Below are 17367 nucleotides of genomic sequence, written 5' to 3' on the forward strand. Positions count from 1 at the left end.
CCAAAATGTGTCAGATTTTTGCAATAGTGACCACTAACATCGTCGTCGTACACCACGTACCAGTGTGCGCACACCTACTGCGGACAGAGATAGGGAGGGGACGTAGAAGGGATAAAGGAGAGAAAGGGTGAGTTTGGTGAATGAAAGGATAAAAGAGAGAGAATGAGTGATGGAAAGAAACAAAGTAACGGCGACAAATAAAGGACGGAGAGAAAGAAGGGTGATGTTCGTGTCTTGCTAATTTTTGAATGAGAGTGGCGCGAGTTGGTTTCAACCGCCTCTACCAAGAGTGCATTATTTCTACATATAGTTGGTGTTTCCAGCTGTCTATTATAGAAATAGCGCTATAATTTTAGAGGCGGTTGGGAACACCGAATGCCTCTAAAAATTAGCAAGACACGAATATCACCCTTCTTTCTGTGTAGAGGTGGCTATAATTTCATAGGTAATTTAGAAGCTATGATCCTCCTCTTTATTTGTAGAGGTGGCTAGAAGTAAAACCACGTTTAAAGAAATAATATGTCTCTAAACATTGTTTTTATAGTGCTATAAGTAGTTCAGCTTTGCGAATGGTTGGCGCTTAAAGTCCCTATAATTGAATTTGCAAAAATGACTCATTGGTCATCGCAAAGAAAGTTACTCGCTGATCCTCGTATTTTCTAATTTATTTCAAAATAAACAATGCTATTTATTACTCCCTCCTTCCCTGAATATAAGGCATGCACATATTTGAAAATTCAAACTTTATTATCTTTGACTAACAATTAGTCTAATTATATCAAAAGCTTGTATTACAAAACAAGTTACATTAGATTTGTATTTAGAAATACTTTCTAATGATTAAACTTTTATTCCTATAAACTATGAGTATTCCTAGCGCCCAGACGTCCGGACGTAGGTCCCGCACACGCCCGATGAAAACAGCTCCTTCATCGCGCCCATCCCACTCCGGAGGCAACGTCCGTCCATCCCAGAGCTCCCTCGTCAGCTCCCCATCCCACCTGGTGCGCCACGCCCATCCCGCTCCTCACCCCAACCGATCCACCGCGGCATCCCATCCCCGCTGCTCCTGTGTTCGCGGCCTTCATCTTTGCCACACCAACACGTACATCCAGATCTACTTTTGCAACACTCAAATGAAACAATTGCAACATACAGCTAAAACAGATGAAACATTCGCAACATACACTTGCAACATAGCTATTTGCAACATTTGTAACATTAAGATAAAACACTTGCAACATATATTATGAACACAGATGAAACACTTGAAACATGCTCTTTGAAACATGCGTGCATAACCAAAGCAACATGTGCAACTTCCAGTTCTATTTGTACAACATCCAGATGAAACACTTGCAACATAAGTCTAAAAAAATCTGAAACATATGCTTGAAACATGCGTGTATAGCATAGCAACATATGCCACATCAAGATGAAACACTTGAAACATACGTCTGAAACAACTAAAACACTTGAAACATAGGCTTGCAACATGTCTGAACACACTTGAAACACAGCGTCGGCGGCGGCCACAGCCTACTTAGTGTGGAACTGCGGTGGCACAAGTCTCCCCTTCCTGTCGACGATGCGAGGTGGATGGGGGCGCAAGCGCAGGCCTCACCCGCCTCCCCTTCCCGCGACGGGTGAGGTGGATGAGGGCACGACGCAAGATGGTGGCACGGCGCTGGGCACCGAGCAGTGTAGGTTGGGGCCGGGTGCGGGGCCGCCGCGCTGGAGAAGGCCGCGGCGGGGCGGGGGCGCTACCCGCAGCGAGCAGCCCCTGTGATGGAGAAGATGAGCGGCGCTGGTTTTCTTTTTGGAGGAGGAGCCGTGAAGAACTAAAGCGGAACGCGGAGCGGAGTGGGACGAACGGTGTCGCGGGCAGGAGCGAGCCGCGGAAAAAGACATAAGTGAGGCGAGTGTGTGGGCGTGCGGCGTCTAGATAAGGACAGACGTCCGTGTCATAGTATCATCGATTAACTATATATTATAATAGAAATTATAGGTGAAAATATGTTATTAAATACCACACCAAGTTAAATCGTGCCTTATATTCGAGAACGGGGAAGCAGCCAAGACAGTAGACGAGGTTTGTATCGACAATTGAATATTTATGATAGCTTTTTTTTGTGAACCACATAGTATAAATATTTATAATAACAGTGTATATATATAGCATTCAACCTACAAACTTACAAAGGCACGCTCACACCCTATCTCTGTGCGAAATCTTTGCTCGGAGCATTTCGCACGATTTAGCAATGATGTGCGTCATTCAGCTCCGGCGGACTGATGCGACCCGAGCGTCGTGGCGCGGGTTAATGCGAGAGCGAGAGGCCGGCGAAGGGCAGGCGGGACAGGGCGGGGACAGCGTGGGGCGCGGCACGGAGCACTCCAGGGCGCCGGCCGGCCACCCATGTCGCCCATGCCCGCGGCAACCAGCGACACCCCCGCTGCCCTTGCGCGGGTGCTCTCCCTTTCTCCGCCCCCGTCGCTTGCCGCGGTGCCAGCGTGGCGTACCCCGCACCCGACCGTGTCCTCCCTGCTGCTTTGCTTTAGCAGTTGGCAGTGGCACCGTTCCGCTCCGCTCACACGGTTTGCATTACATTACACAAGACTGCGACGCGCGTATAGATTCCAGAACAGAAGATGCGCAATCAAATGCAGAGCTTTGGACTCGAATATTTTTATTAAAAATACAAATACGTTAAAGTTGGCCGCGCGAATTCGATACGTTCCTTTAGACTGAGCAGCCGATTGATTTCTGGGCTGATAAGTCCGACTAGTGTTGGTTTGCTATTAGAAGAAAACACTGTTGACTGGCTGATAAATCTTGGCTGAAACAAACAAGCGAACATGCTTTGTGATTGTAATATGTGCTAGGTGAGTTTAATGGTTATATATATATATATATATATATATATATATATAGCACTAGACTAGTACGAGTACAAAAGATGCCGTAGATGAATTATACTACTTGATTGATCATCTGCATAAATCAAAGATCCTATCTATGCACAAGCACAATTTGAGTATGGAACATCTAAGGATTGGTGAATGGCGAGGGATACATTGAATCACCACCCAAAGTCCAAACCAAAAGTTTTCCTCTTTTCCTCCATGGTGCCAATGGACTAGCTAGCTTTTGTTTCAGTGGTTTGCTTACCTAGGTTTGGACGTATTCGTGGGAGTCAAGACAACTAGCTTTTGTGCTAGTGCTCCTTTTCGGTTTATATAAGTAACTCTTGGCGTTTTTTTGCTGAACTGCTTTGCTCTTTTATTTGTCTCTTCTATAAATCTTTCAATATAGGTAAATTTCTACGTTGGTCGGGCTTTCCAACCTCCTCACTACCTTTGCATCATCTGTTTCAGACCACAGTCAAGGTCTAAGGCCTTCCCCAGCGTGCCATGCTCTGCGTCCATATCGGATTTGAGTCTCCATATACAAATTTGGTTGTGGCTCTGTAGAGGTTCAGAGAAGCTTGTAGAGTGCTCGGTGCCTTCGCCATGCAAAGGCCCCAGACAGTTATTGAGTTTTACGTTGGACGTGTTAAGCACAGCCCGTTCATTTGGCTGTGGCTTATCGTAAACGATTGTAAATTTCCAACCGAAACAATATTTTTCTCTGACACAAACCAGCCAGCAGTATTTCTTCACGAACCAGCAACGATACGAACCAGCCAACCGAACATGCTCATGATGACATAAAGTCTATAACTGGAGCAAGAGCAAAAGCAACTTTGCCCGAGGGATGAAAGTGATGGAGCCATGTTTGAACTGCACGTGTTTTGCCTTGGGTTGAGAGTTTTAGAAGCCTAGACGTTCCATGCCTATATGGGCTGTAGCTTTTTGGTAAAGCTAATAAAGCTTGTTAGCCTCCGTTGATGAAGCCCTAAACCATTTAATCCTAGCATCCAAAGTCATCTTTCTCAATTTCAATGGAAGTCCACGAAGTTAGAGGATTGAGGGTTTCAGGAACCCTGAGCCTTAGAGAGAGCTGTGGGGAGACATGGTGTCGGAAGATGATAAACAACTGGTTAGTATGCGGAGAGGGATGGCGCCAGGGGAGGTCGCGTCCATCGGAGCCCAACGAAGGCCTTGTTTGGCTGCACACAAATTCACCCCAATTCACGTGGTTTGGGAGGGATTGAGGTGGGATTTGTGTGCAGCCAAACAAAGCCGAAGGTCAATGGTGGCGGGGGAGCGCGACCTGACTTGATGAAAAAATGCTAAGGGGTTGTATTGGCCATAGTGGAGGGCATCGGCTATGTCTTACTTTAAGATGATTTCATACAACACCCTTGTATCAGCAACTAGTACAAGTAAAACGTTAATTTTGTGAATTTTTATTTGTCTTTGCGTCATACATATCAATTTTTTATCCTTGTCTGACTATAGAAGCAACTGTAAATTATTAATTGTCTTTGTGCCAACACAAATAAGATTTTGTTAGGTTCGTAGTTTTGTCTAGCAGTTTTTTTATTCTCGGAACAAAAAATCGCAGGTTGCATCTACATAAATTACAATAAACTAAAGCTATAATTTTAATACTCTCTTCGTTATAAATTATAAGTCACTTTAATTTTTTTACATCTATTTTACTATGTATCTAATATAATATTATGTCTAGACCATAGCAAAATGGATGGATAAAAAAAAGTCAAAGTGACTTATAATTTGAAACGGATGAGGTATTAAATATATGCAATAACCGTTGCCTGAGAGAAAACTAAAATTGAAGCAACATAAATTTAGCAAGCCCCTTCATTCATTTCATGTGTAATCTTAAGCCCAAATGTATATCAGGCAGAAACTTTTTTGTTGATTGACTGATATACACGCAGGCAAGATTTTAGCCGTTGACGCCTTGACTGATATAGGATGAAATTATTTGTAAGGATATGATGTTACAGATTCTGCAAAGGAAGTATTCGAGAATAGAAAACCTAAAAAATCATGGGGAAAATAGAAAGGGAACATTGGTTTCATAGCCTTTTAAGATGATGAGATTCGGAAAATACCACTCAAATATCACGGCCACGTAAAATACCACCGAAAAAAACAATTTGTTACCTGAAACTACCATTCTGTCACGGTTTGAGCTAACGACTTAGAATCCATAGTTGCTCCTCCCATCTTTCCACGTGAGCACCAGTGGAAATCCCATCCCTTTCGTCTTCCTCAGCTCCGGCGTAGGTCACATTGAAAAAAAAAACATTTGCACGAGCAACCGCCGAGCCAATTCATACCACAAATTCTATGGTGAGTACCCCACTGGGTCAACAGGCCAGCAGGACATCTGCCCAAGGCTGTTTCTTTGCCTTGTTTCCATAGCGTCTTCTTCGAGCCCATGCTGCGTGGATTCAACTGCGAATTCAGGAGGCCTAATCTTCGTCGGTGATTTTGCTCACGCTCAGCTGCCGCTGCTCGCGCCCAACCCTCTCGAGCTGTCGCGCGCCTAAGCGTGAGTAGCCCGCCAGGCCACCCTGCTCGAGCCGCCGCGCGCCGGAGCATGAGTAGCCGCCAGACCGCCCTGCTCGAGTTGTCGCGCGCCTGTGCGCGAACCTCCATTGGGCCACGCTACTCGAGCCACTACGCGCCCGCAAGCGAGACGTCGGTGGCTGGCCACGTGCATGAAGCGTCGCCGCAATGCATTGCTCGAGCTGCCGAGATGCCCTCCTCGATGCGGACACCGCCGTCCCGCGCACGCCAGCTGCTGCCGGTGTCGCCCTGCATCTTTCATGTCCGGCTCGAATAGCTGGGAGTCGTTTTTTTTTTTGCCTTTATTAGATGTGTTGACGCTGTCATCTTCAAATCAGATAAAATGCTACTTTCAAATAACGGTTCTATATTCTAGTGGTATTTTACGTAACGGAGTTCTTTTAATGATATTTTTTGAATATCGTGATCTTTTTATGAAACCAATTTTCCTTGATAGAAAACACGAGGGCACCTCGCTGCACGTTCCACCCTCCGTCCCTCTCCTCCTCCACTCCTGACCCTCCAACGTTCCTTCCCTGGAAGTGGGCCGCCTCCCGATCTCCCCACACCGACAATGCTGCCGCGCCGCGCGCGGGCGCGTGGGCGCCGGCGCTGCTAGGATCCTCGCGCGACCCCGCGCCACGCCGGTGAGAACCCCGACCCACCACCCGGCGGGGCGAGGGCGACCAATGCGCGAGCGCGCCCGGCACGTGACCCGGGTGTCACCGATGCCGCTGCCCACGGGTGGCGAGGACCCCGAGGCCGATGCGGCGCCCTCCTGCAGCGGCAGCGGCTCCGCCGACGAAGCCGACCCGCACGAGCGGGCGCTCCCCAACGGCGACATCTACACGGGCCAGTGGCGCGGCGCCGTGCCCCACGGCGCCGGCAAGTACCTCTGGGCGGACGGCTGCATGTACGAGGGCGAGTGGCGCCGCGGCAAGGCCACCGGCCGCGGCAGGTTCTCCTGGCCCTCGGGCGCCACCTACGAGGGCGAGTTCCTCGACGGCTTCATGCATGGCGCGGGAACCTACGTTGGCGCCGCGGGAGACACCTACCGCGGCGTCTGGGCCAAGAACCTCGAGCACGGCGCCGGCGAGAAGCGCTACGCTAACGGTGACCGCTACGACGGCGAGTGGCGCGCGGGGCTCCCCGACGGCTGCGGACGCTACGCCTGGCGCGACGGCACCGAGTACGCCGGCGGCTGGCGAGCGGGGCTCATCCACGGCCGGGGCGCGCTCGTCTGGGCCAATGGCAACCGCTACGATGGCGGCTGGGAGGGCGGCCGCCCCCGGGGGCAGGGCACCTTCCGCTGGGCCGACGGCAGCCTCTACGTTGGCTTCTGGGGCCGCGAGGCACCCGGCGGCGCCGTCCATCAGAAAGGCGTCTACTACCCGTCCCCGGCGGCGACGGGCGACTCCCCCCGGGCGCGCGACCCGAGGGAGGTGTTCGCACGGGACCTGCCGGAGTGCGTGCGCTCCGGCACCGAGGCCCAATCAGCGCTCACGTCTCTGAGATCCCTCAAATGGCTGATGCGGTCGGTCAGCGGCCGCGGGAGCTCGTCGTCTGGCTGGAGCAATGGCTCGGGAGGCAGCCTCGTGCACTTCTGGGGGTCGGATGGGGAGGTCAAGTGCGAGCTTGGGGACGACTGGAGACGGCGGAGCGTCAGAGAAGGGAGGGGGCTGCTGCCACCGTCGCCCGCTCTGGCTCCACACCTCCCCATCCCCAACGGCGTGCCCCTGCGGCTGTCCAAGAAGCAGGGGATGGCCATTGCCAGAGGGCACAAGAACTACGAGCTAATGCTCAACCTGCAGCTCGGGATCAGGTGCATTTCTTGGCTGTGATGATTATCAAATTGATTTTTTCTGTGTGATCTAGTCGATGAGCTTGAAAATGCCCATTTGATACCTCACATAGTTCCCAAAATTATTGTGCGATGCGACATTGTTAATTAAGCCTTTAATACTGGCTATTTGTGACAATTTATATCTGCTTTCTGGGAAAGCAATGAATCCCCTTCTCTCTTAACAATTTCTGTGTATTAAGCCTTAAATTTTGCCATCGTGCATTGAGAATCTGTAGGTTTCTAGAGCTGGTCACCTGTAGCTCTAGGAAATCCTGGATCTAGAGTTACAGACATGTTAAGTGGATTTATATGACCTATTTCGTTTATATTTAGATTAAATAAAAATATTTAAATCACTTTAATTTAGTCTACAAACTACTGATCCAGCATAGATATTGGAGCTAGTAGAGCTATGCCAAATGGTCCAGTAAGGGCTTCAAACTGGAACAACAAAGCATGTTCCGAATTTTGATGAGTAAACAGATGATTGAGTGTTGTACATCAGGCTTAGCACTGCCTTAGGAATTGTTATCATTAGTTGAAAAACTAATGACACTATTATACCGACTCAGTTCTGATTCTGCTTTCTCAAATAGTTCTATATCAAGAGGACATTGACTACACCTTACCTAATCTACATATTAGATCAGACAATAGTTTCCTCATTCTTTTGATATATAATTTTCTTAGGTGAGAGGATTTGTTCTTATCTCTGGAATGTCATATTCCCTCCTGACAACAGAAATAATTTTTTTATTTCCTGAATGTGCTTTATGGAATAGGCATGCAGTAGGAAGGCAAGGTCAAGTTTTATTAGACCTGAAATCATCAGCATTTGATCCAAAAGAGAAAGTGTGGACAAAATTCCCTCCTGAAGGCTCAAAATATACCCCTCCACATAATTCTTGTGATTTCAAATGGAAGGATTACTGCCCAAAGGTGTTCCGGTTGGTCATCGCTCCCATAATAAAGACGCATAGTATATGTTCTTAATCATTTCATGGTGTTATGCTCATCAACGTATACATCTGTTCAATTGCAGGACACTCCGTAAGCTGTTCAAGGTTGACCCAGCTGACTATATGTTGTCCCTCTGTGGAGATGATGCTCTTCGTGAGCTCTCATCCCCTGGCAAGAGTGGAAGCTTCTTTTACTTGACGAATGATGATCGTTACATGATAAAAACAATGAAGAAAGCTGAAGTGAAGGTATATCTCTTGCTGTCTTTTTCCAAACACTTTATAAGCTTCTTATATATGCAGAAGTTTTTCTGAATGCATTATTACCTATTACCACACAGATGCTTCTGAGGATGCTTCAAGCTTACTACAATCATGTCCGTGCATTTGAGGATACCTTAGTAACAAAGTTCTTTGGCCTACATTGTGTGAAGTCTGGAACACACCAGAAGAAGGTTAGAAAACTATATTATTGCATGTAGCCTCATCATCACTTATCCTTGCTATTATTATTTTATTTTTCCTTTTTTTGGAAACGGATAGCAGGAGCTATTATTCACTAAAGAGAAAATATAGTTTTACCAAGTTACAAAACTGAGCAGCAACTGGATTCATCCGGAACACTGACACCTCAACACCGAAAACACACAATTTTACATACCAATGCCTCATACTTGTCATTGTCAAACAGAACATGTTGGTATTGAAGCATCATTTATTTGGCTGATTTTATGTGTCCTTCGTACTTACTGCTCAGGTTCGTTTTGTGATAATGGGAAATTTGTTCTGCTCTGATCATACTATCCATAGGCGATTTGATCTGAAAGGATCATCTCTTGGCCGTATAACTGACAAGCCACCAGCAGAGATTGATGAGTATACAACTCTGAAAGACCTTGATCTTAATTTTATCTTTCGGTTACAGAAACATTGGTACCAAGAGTTTCAAAGGTGTGAATATCTTATGCCGGATTCTCATGTCATTATGACCTAAGGAGTGGTCAGTAACCTTGTTACTTTCACCCTTGTGCTAATGTAGATGTTAAATATCTTAAAGCAGGCAAGTGGACAAGGACTGTGAGTTCCTCGAGCAGGAGAAGATTATGGATTACAGTCTATTGGTGGGTGTACATTTTAGAGGTAAGGAAGACATCTGCATCTGCAGACTGCAGGATTGTTGAAAGGTAAAATCCTGACTTTGTTGTGTGCATTCGTTGAAGGTGCCATTGACATTGATGGTGACAAACCTGCAACACCTCGCGTTTCAAGATGGGACAGGGATCATTTTCGTTCTGATCCAAATAGGTAAAGATTCTAGTAAAATCCCAGCTATAGATTCCTAATTAGTCACTTTGTTTGCTTCAAAAAAAAAAGTCACTTTGCGTACCAGAACCCAGGTTGCCATTGGGTTACTCGTTCTTCATCCTTCTAATGTGTTAATTGGTACTCACACTTGTTCTTGCATTCTAGCAGTAATATTATTAATTTTCTTTGGCTGAGCAGATGGTCAAAAATTAAACTTGGAGCAAACATGCTGTCAAGAGCTGAACTGACAATCCGAAAGAACGATAGTGATGTTTTTGGAGAGCCAACTGGGGAGTACTGTGATGTTATCTTGTACTTTGGGATTATAGACATACTCCAAGACTATGATATTGGCAAAAGGCTAGAGCATGCCTACAAATCTTTTCAATACGACTCGACATCCATTTCAGCGGTTGATCCAAAACAGTATTCCAGGCGCTTCAAAGATTTCATATACAAAGCTTTCCAAGAAGATAAAGTAGACAGCTGAAGAGTATTCCAGGCGCTTCAAAGATTTCATATACAAAGCTTTCCAAGAAGATAAAGTAGACAGCTGAAGAGTATTCCAGGCGCTTCAAAGATCTCATATACAAAGCTTTCCAAGAAGATAAAGTAGATAGCTGAAAGGGTTTTGAGACACTGCGGCTGATATCGTCTGTGACTTCAAAATATGGGAGATCAAGCTGAGGACAGTGCATTGTGACATTTGATTGACAGGCTTGTACATTATCGGTTTGCTGCACCGTACATGAATTCAGCAGCTTCTTAGGAAGGCATCAGGATGATTGGGTCGCTGGAGCACCTGGTGGTCCCACAGTTTCCCGGAATCAGATTGGCTGTCAGATACGGAGTTCAGTCATTCACAAAAAGTAGGAAATGTAACTTTCAGAATCAAATTATACATAGAAACATGTAATCGAATGTACCGAGCCTTTCAGGGGTTGTAAATGTTATTTGTCTCAGGATACCATTCTTGTCTTGTCTCGGTACTTTTCAATAGATTGGGGGGCAAGGAGGAGTTTTCCGATTCCCAGATTTGCACTTTCTTTTCTTTTCTTCCTTTCTTTTTTTTTAAACATAGCACGACGAGGTGCTTATTTGATTGATAGAGGTACTTCACACCTGAGAATGTTGTCAATCCAAAATCCTAATTCGACTTTATTAACTGTTTTTTCCCTGAAACATGCCAGAGAACCACATGTCACTGCATTAAAGATTATTACCTCTATCTTGTCATCCACTGATCTGAATGTATCCATTCAGTTATCAGAATGTCTGAATACTTAAAAGAGAGAGGTGTGTTGATTGTGTTTCTGAGGGTTCGTTTGGTTGGGCTTTTGGCTTGGGCTTTTGGTCGGGCCAAAAGCCCAACTAAAGGGGCTGTTTTTTTAGGTGATTTTTCCAGAAGCAGTTGTTTTTCCGTAGTACATTTTTGAAAGCTGGTTTGACCCTACTTTTGGCTTTTGGTTTTCTGCTTTTCGAAATTGGTGAAATAAAAAGCTCTTCCATAGTTGTTTCAAGAGAGATAAAGATAGAAAGTATATTTTATACTTGTTTAACCAAATAGCTTTCAGCTTTTCTACAGCTCACAACCTACAGCAGCTTTCCCACAGCTCACAGCCCACAGCAGTTTTTTCCCACAGCCGCAGCTCAACCAAACACACCCTGAATGTAAGAGTAAGAAGAAAGCAAGGTTCATTGTATCAGTTAATTTGAAGGTGGAATATAATCTGCTGACTATATGTTGAGAAATCATGTCTTTGGCCTTTCGTATACACTGCTGGCTGAGGGCCTGAGGTGGACTAGCTCAATGCAGCTTAGCTGACGCATCAAACGCATCAGTTTCTGGTATTCCTTGAGGGTCAGCTTGTGGATGATGGCCATCTGCTTCATATGTTAGTTTCTGTTTTTTTTTTAATTAAGGAACATAATAGGCCTGTTCTCTTTAGCTAGTTAGCAGCGGCTGTGGCTGTTTGTACAGTACTATGTGAGATGGAAATCAGCTAAAACTGAACTGCTGCTGTGGCTGTAAATGAGTATAGTCGTTCAATACAAACCCACGGTACTTAGACCATACTTCACCATAGGGCGATACAAAATTTAAGCCACGAGACTAAAAAACTAGACTTAAGATTCAACCCTACTCCATTTCGGTTCGCCAACCAAACTTTGAGAAACTCCAGCACCAAAATCTCTTACAAGTAACTACTGTCCTTGAGTGATGCATGGTACAACTTGAAAGAACTTGACGCTTGATGTGGAAGAGCTATGGCAAGCTCCGTTGTCCTACTCATCCAAACTATCCCCTCCTTCCAGCGGCAAAAAACAAGAACCTGGCTAGCGTGTCAGTGATAAGAGCAAGGACAACGCCGAGTGCCTTCGGTGAAGGCCCTCAAGACCCTAGGGAGTCAGCACATCACCTAGCTTATCTCGCCCATCGGTGGCCACGAGCATCAGTGAGCTATGCCGGTCGTTGCCCATTCACACCTTGGGCCTCCACATGTTTACGTGTCTTTGGCACGAATCTCCTAGACGACGCCTCTAGGGAGAGATACGACATCGAGCATGCGAGGACCCGCCCAAGTCAGCTTAAGCAAATTAACCTCAGTAATCCCTAGAGCTACCTTCCGCACACTATACTAGCACAAGTCACAGGACCAAGTTGCATAAATACACATATGACCACCATAAACTCAATATTCAATCTTATGAAGAGACTACACAAATCAGCGAAAGTATACATGAAAGGTATTATATCAAGTTAATAAATGTACTTTCTAATTTGAGACTCATACCTGACCTAAATGTGATTTGTGAACATGATAGCTATCCTACCATCTTTCGCCTAGGTTAAGAGTCCTATATTGTGATTTAGTTTCTAGCTAGTAACTCATTGTACGATAACTTTTTCTATCCATCATAACAAATTATTTATCAAGATGAATTTGATCTCATAAAACTCAACAAATATATTGTACATGGTCTAGACCATGTTAGGGACTTATACAAGCCCAAGTTTCCTAGGATTTGAAATATTTGATTTCAAAATAGGCCTCGTGTTATAGTTTTTGAGTGTTTGTTAGGAGAAACAATTTCAGTTGCTCTTTTTCTCCACTTAAATTCAATTAATAAACGAGCCCAAGAAATTCGCAAACTTAGCTATAATATCTGCTCAACTTTGTTTAACATCATAACATAAATATATATAAAATCATAATGTGTGGTTATACCATTTTGCTAACCTGTACAGTGTCATCTTTTGCATATTTTAAGTCTGGTAGAATCATGCAAAATCCAAGTCAAGGCTTCTCTAGTAAAGCTTGTGAAGTATGACGTGCGTGGCTGTAGGTGCGGCACGTGGTGGGGGAGACGAACCCGGGAGAGCACACAGTTCGGCGGGGCGGGCAGCGAGCGGGCGCGCGAGCTCGGCGTCGTGGCGGAGCAAAACTTCCGGGGGCGTGGGGAGGAGAGAGAAACTTTGAAAGGGTCCGGTTTTGCGGGGGGCGCGGGTCTCTGGATGGGGACAACACGTGCGGCATTGCCGAGAGGAGGTGCGAGAGCGACGCTTTTGGAGGACGAAGACGACGACGAGGGGGCGCGCCGCGACGGTGAGGGTGGAGGACGCCGGCGATGGGAGGGGGCTGCCGCCGCCGTCGCCGGCGACGGGGCCCTACGCCGGCGGTAGGTCGCGCGGGCCGCGGCGGCAGGGCGAGACCATAGCCAAGGGCCACAAGAACTACGAGCTCATGCTCAACCTGCAGCTCGGCATCAGGTAGGTGCCCACCTTACCCGGCCGTGTCTCATTTCTCCATCTCAGTGGTTGGTGGTTCTGGCTGATGATCCCTTCCAAAGCAAAAACGCTTCGTTCACCACATTTATTTATCCGGTAATTGACGGCCTCTGTTGATGTAAATTATCGGGCATTTCGTCTCATGTAATGCCATTGTCATAAATCTGTTGATTTATAGTATTTGGTTGGGGATTCGTTCTTATCATCATTGGATTGGAGATTAGATCATCGTGGTTCTATATGTATAAAAGCTGCAAGATTTTTTCCTTTTTAATGAGAACCTATGATTGCTGAAGACAGCAGGAGCTGTTCTTGAACAATGCCAAGCCATGATTGATGAATGGTTTGTTTTCACCCCTCCAGCCATGCTATGAGATTTCAAGACGATCACCTAGTGTCTAATGCGATGTTTTGCAATGTTTTTAACGAACATGTTTTTGCCATTATTGAGCTCTATAATAATAGTGGCTAATGTCCTGGGAATGATGACATAGAAAGGTCTACCCTGCTATTGCATTCAAAGGGTGGTTTTATGCGAACACCGTGTTTCATTAGACTGAAATTAATCGTCAGAAATGAATGCAGACAAGTATTTCAACGTGTGGCACATGATTGCACGCTCAAGCTTGGCATGCCACTTTTACAATGCGAGGCACCCCTCATTTTTCTATCATATAAAGTTGAAAGCATAACAGTTTAACGATTGCACAGGGGAATGTCGACAGATAAGGAGACATAAGAGTTTTGCAGATGGTATGGGAACCTAAAGAGTTTAACAGCTTTATACGGAACCAGCTTTTCTGCATTCTAGTTTTCAACAGCATAAGTTTCGCTGGATAGTAGTCAGCATTTCAAACTCTTCTGGCATGAAGTACAGAAGCATAATAAGAAATATGCAGCTACCGCGTGGCAAAAGCATGTTTCTGCCATAAGTAGTTTATTTATCATGTAGACATGCAATCATACTTAAGATATTAAGAATGCCATGAGCCATACGAATATGTGGATATAAATATGTTTATGCCACACTCATCTTGTCTGCATGACAGGCACGCAGTAGGAAAGCAAGGTCCAATTACGCTTGATCTTAAGTCATCAGCTTTTGACCCGAAGGAGAAAGTATGGACAAGGTTCCCTCCGGAAGGCTCAAAATACACCCCTCCACACAGTTCATGTGATTTCAAATGGAAGGATTACTGCCCACAAGTATTCCGGTTGGTCATCACTCCCATCCATAATATATGCGTTACACTTTGAATATGGTGTCCTGCTTGATCATTGGCAGTTTAACTTAATTTGTTCCGAACTGAATGTAGGACATTGCGCAAGTTGTTCAAGGTTGATGCCGCAGACTATATGCTCTCTCTTTGTGGAGACCAGGCTCTCCGGGAGCTCTCATCTCCTGGTAAGAGTGGAAGCTTCTTTTATCTCACGAGCAATGACCAGTACATGATAAAGACGATGAAGAAATCTGAAGTGAAGGTTTGTGTGTTTTCTTGTCCAAGTACTTCCTTGACTCCATAGGTCATCAGAGGCTTTGTTGTTAATCAACTGAACATTTGTTATCATAATATCATATAGATATTTCTGAAGATGCTTCGAGCTTATTATAATCATGTCAGATCATTTGAGAACACTCTCGTCACAAAGTTTTTTGGTCTTCACTGTGTCAAATTAGCTGGAGCTAACCAAAAGAAGGTCAGAAATGAGTATTTATCAATTTATCATGGTATAACTAGTTAGCTGTGATGATTAGTAGATACTCTTTTCTAGTTTACATACCATGGCTGAATCCTGATTGTCTCTTTTCTGTCTGTACTATCAACCAGGTTCGTTTTGTCATAATGGGAAATCTATTCTGCTCCGATTACTCTATTCATAGGCGATTTGACCTGAAAGGTTCATCCCTTGGACGTACAACTGATAAGCCACAGACAGAGATTGATGAGTACACTACTCTGAAGGATCTTGATCTCAACTTCATATTTCGATTGCAAAAACATTGGTACCAAGAGTTCCAAAGGTGAGTGATGCTAGAGCTGATGAGAAACCATTAAAAATTTATACATATTAACGTAAAGGTTAAATCTGTTGAAGCAGACAAGTCGACAAGGACTGCGAGTTTCTGGAGCAGGAAAATATCATGGATTATAGTCTTCTGGTTGGTGTACATTTTAGGGATACTAGGGATAGGCTATTGACCGGAGGTTGGTTGAAATGAAAACTATTTTAATAACTTTTTACATGGTTATTACCATTTACCTTACAAAGTGCATTACCGCATTACTTGAAGGTTCATTTGATAGTGACAGCAGCAGAGGATCGTCACCTCACTTGTCTAGAGGAGATACGGATCCAAACAGGTAAACTGAGACTCAATATACTTCATGTCTTAACCTATTTCACGAGCAGATCTGTTTGATATGTCCTGACAGATCCCACCCATATGTCAAAAACTTGGAAGCCAACATTTTTTACCATTCCCTTCATCTGTGCTGGCTGAGTTGGCTCTAGTTGCAAATTTTGGATGAATTAATGCTTTCCAATGTTAATGTAATAAATAACAAAGACTCTTTTTGGACAGGTTAGCCAAGATAAAACTTGGGTCAAACATGCCGACAAGAGCTGAACGGACAATAAGAAAGAGTGACTGTGAAGTGCAGATTATGGGAGAGCCTACCGGGGAGTTCTACGATGTCATACTATATTTTGGGATCATAGACATACTCCAAGATTACGATATCAGTAAAAAGCTTGAGCATGCATACAAGTCTTTCCAATATGACCCAACATCCATTTCGGCAGTCGATCCAAAGCAGTACTCGAGACGGTTCAGAGATTTCGTATTCAAGGCGTTCCAAGAAGACAAGTTCGATTTGTGAAGACACATGGAAGCTTGGGAGTGGGAGCTACCCGTTGCCGCTGACACAGATAACCAGTGTTGAAATGTAGAGACATCCATGGCACTGCTCGCATCGCATTGCATTGCATGCAGCGCACGACAGAAGCTTCAGATGAAGTCGTCAGATTTATGAAGCCCCTGCATGCGGACTCTGATGAGGGATTCAGCTGGCACTCATGTAGAGAAATAAGGCTCCAATTCGAGATGTCGGTGCATTTCAATAAGCAGGTTCAACAGTATTTTTCATAAAATAGTCGTTTGGCAAACTGCTCTCGCGCAGCTGCATTTCTACAGCTGCTATGTCACACTGCACCGTGTGGTGTGGCATAGCGCAGCGATGGCAAGCTATGCCTAAGAAAAAGTATACATGCATATAGAAATCGCTGATATTAGTGTAGAAGCTGACAACCTACAGAGAAATTTGTAATGACAGTTCAGGGATGTAAATCTTTTTACGAGGCAACAGATCACAGTTCTTTCTTTTATCTGATAGTGCTAATAGTAAAATATGTACATGGAATCCATATTCTGATGGAATTGTCAGGCTGGATGATATTCTGAAGGAATTGTCAGGCTGGATGATTTCAACCGAAAACATGGTCTCGGCTACTTCCTCAGAAATCAGAATGGTTCCAATTGCAAGTCCGTCCAGATTAGGTCCAAGTCAAAGTTTTCTATTTTTAACTACTCCCTCCATTTCAAATCATAAAACGTTTTATCTTTTTTCTAGATACATTATTTTATTATATATCTAGACAGTGTATATTTAAGTGTATAACAAAAACTACGTATTTTATCTAAAAATCTAGAAAAGTCAAAATATATTACTCTCTATCTCAAATTATAGGTTATTCCAAGAATCTTAGAGAGTCAAAACATCTCAAGTTTGACTAAAATTATAGAGAGAATTATAAAGATTTATGACATCAAATAGATATACTACAAAAAAAATATAATTAATAAAGAATCTAATGATACTTAGTTGACATTATAAATATTATTATCTTACTCTATAAATTTAGTTAAACTTGAAATGCTTTGACTCTCTAAAATTTTTGAAATAACTTATTAATTTGGAACG

The 17367-nt window shown here is 44.4% G+C and overlaps 2 protein-coding genes across 4 annotated transcripts; both read left to right on the forward strand.

Moving 5' to 3' along the window:
* The first annotated feature begins 5996 nt into the window (after positions 1–5996).
* Positions 5997–10710, forward strand: LOC136543382 (phosphatidylinositol 4-phosphate 5-kinase 6-like). 2 transcript variants are annotated; one of them, XM_066535847.1, is made up of 8 exons: positions 5997–7309; positions 8113–8277; positions 8373–8538; positions 8631–8744; positions 9047–9240; positions 9347–9429; positions 9510–9594; positions 9793–10710. In XM_066535847.1, the coding sequence occupies exons 1-8, from the start codon at positions 6177–6179 to the stop codon at positions 10082–10084; spliced, it is 2232 nt and encodes a 743-aa protein (XP_066391944.1). In that variant the 5' UTR covers positions 5997–6176; the 3' UTR covers positions 10085–10710. The 2 variants fall into 2 exon arrangements, with proteins under 2 accessions (XP_066391944.1, XP_066391950.1); XM_066535853.1 differs by having other exon boundaries at positions 9350–9429.
* A 2362-nt stretch (positions 10711–13072) lies between these two features.
* Positions 13073–16552, forward strand: LOC136543399 (phosphatidylinositol 4-phosphate 5-kinase 4-like). Of its 2 annotated transcripts, none has more exons than XM_066535861.1 (8): positions 13073–13366; positions 14434–14598; positions 14701–14866; positions 14966–15082; positions 15214–15407; positions 15482–15591; positions 15678–15747; positions 15969–16552. In XM_066535861.1, exons 1-8 carry the CDS (start codon positions 13341–13343, stop codon positions 16264–16266), a joined length of 1146 nt encoding a protein of 381 aa, XP_066391958.1. In that variant the 5' UTR covers positions 13073–13340; the 3' UTR covers positions 16267–16552. The 2 variants fall into 2 exon arrangements, with proteins under 2 accessions (XP_066391958.1, XP_066391963.1); XM_066535866.1 differs by having other exon boundaries at positions 15485–15591.
* The last annotated feature ends 815 nt before the right edge of the window (positions 16553–17367 follow it).

This window comes from Miscanthus floridulus, chromosome 1 (genome assembly GCF_019320115.1).
Source record: "Miscanthus floridulus cultivar M001 chromosome 1, ASM1932011v1, whole genome shotgun sequence".
NCBI lineage: Eukaryota > Viridiplantae > Streptophyta > Magnoliopsida > Poales > Poaceae > Miscanthus > Miscanthus floridulus.

Excerpts from the sequence above, each read along its gene's own strand:
- LOC136543382 (XM_066535847.1), top strand. The coding sequence starts at position 6,177 with ATGCGCGAGCGCGCCCGGCACGTGACCCGGGTGTCACCGATGCCGCTG. Across the intron at positions 8,745-9,046 it reads CTGGAACACACCAGAAGAAG|GTTCGTTTTGTGATAATGGG; the intron begins GTTAGAAAACTA and ends CTTACTGCTCAG. Across the intron at positions 9,241-9,346 it reads TGGTACCAAGAGTTTCAAAG|CAGGCAAGTGGACAAGGACT; the intron begins GTGTGAATATCT and ends AATATCTTAAAG.
- LOC136543399 (XM_066535861.1), top strand. The coding sequence starts at position 13,341 with ATGCTCAACCTGCAGCTCGGCATCAG. Across the intron at positions 14,599-14,700 it reads TACTGCCCACAAGTATTCCG|GACATTGCGCAAGTTGTTCA; the intron begins GTTGGTCATCAC and ends AACTGAATGTAG. Across the intron at positions 15,592-15,677 it reads GGATAGGCTATTGACCGGAG|GTTCATTTGATAGTGACAGC; the intron begins GTTGGTTGAAAT and ends CATTACTTGAAG.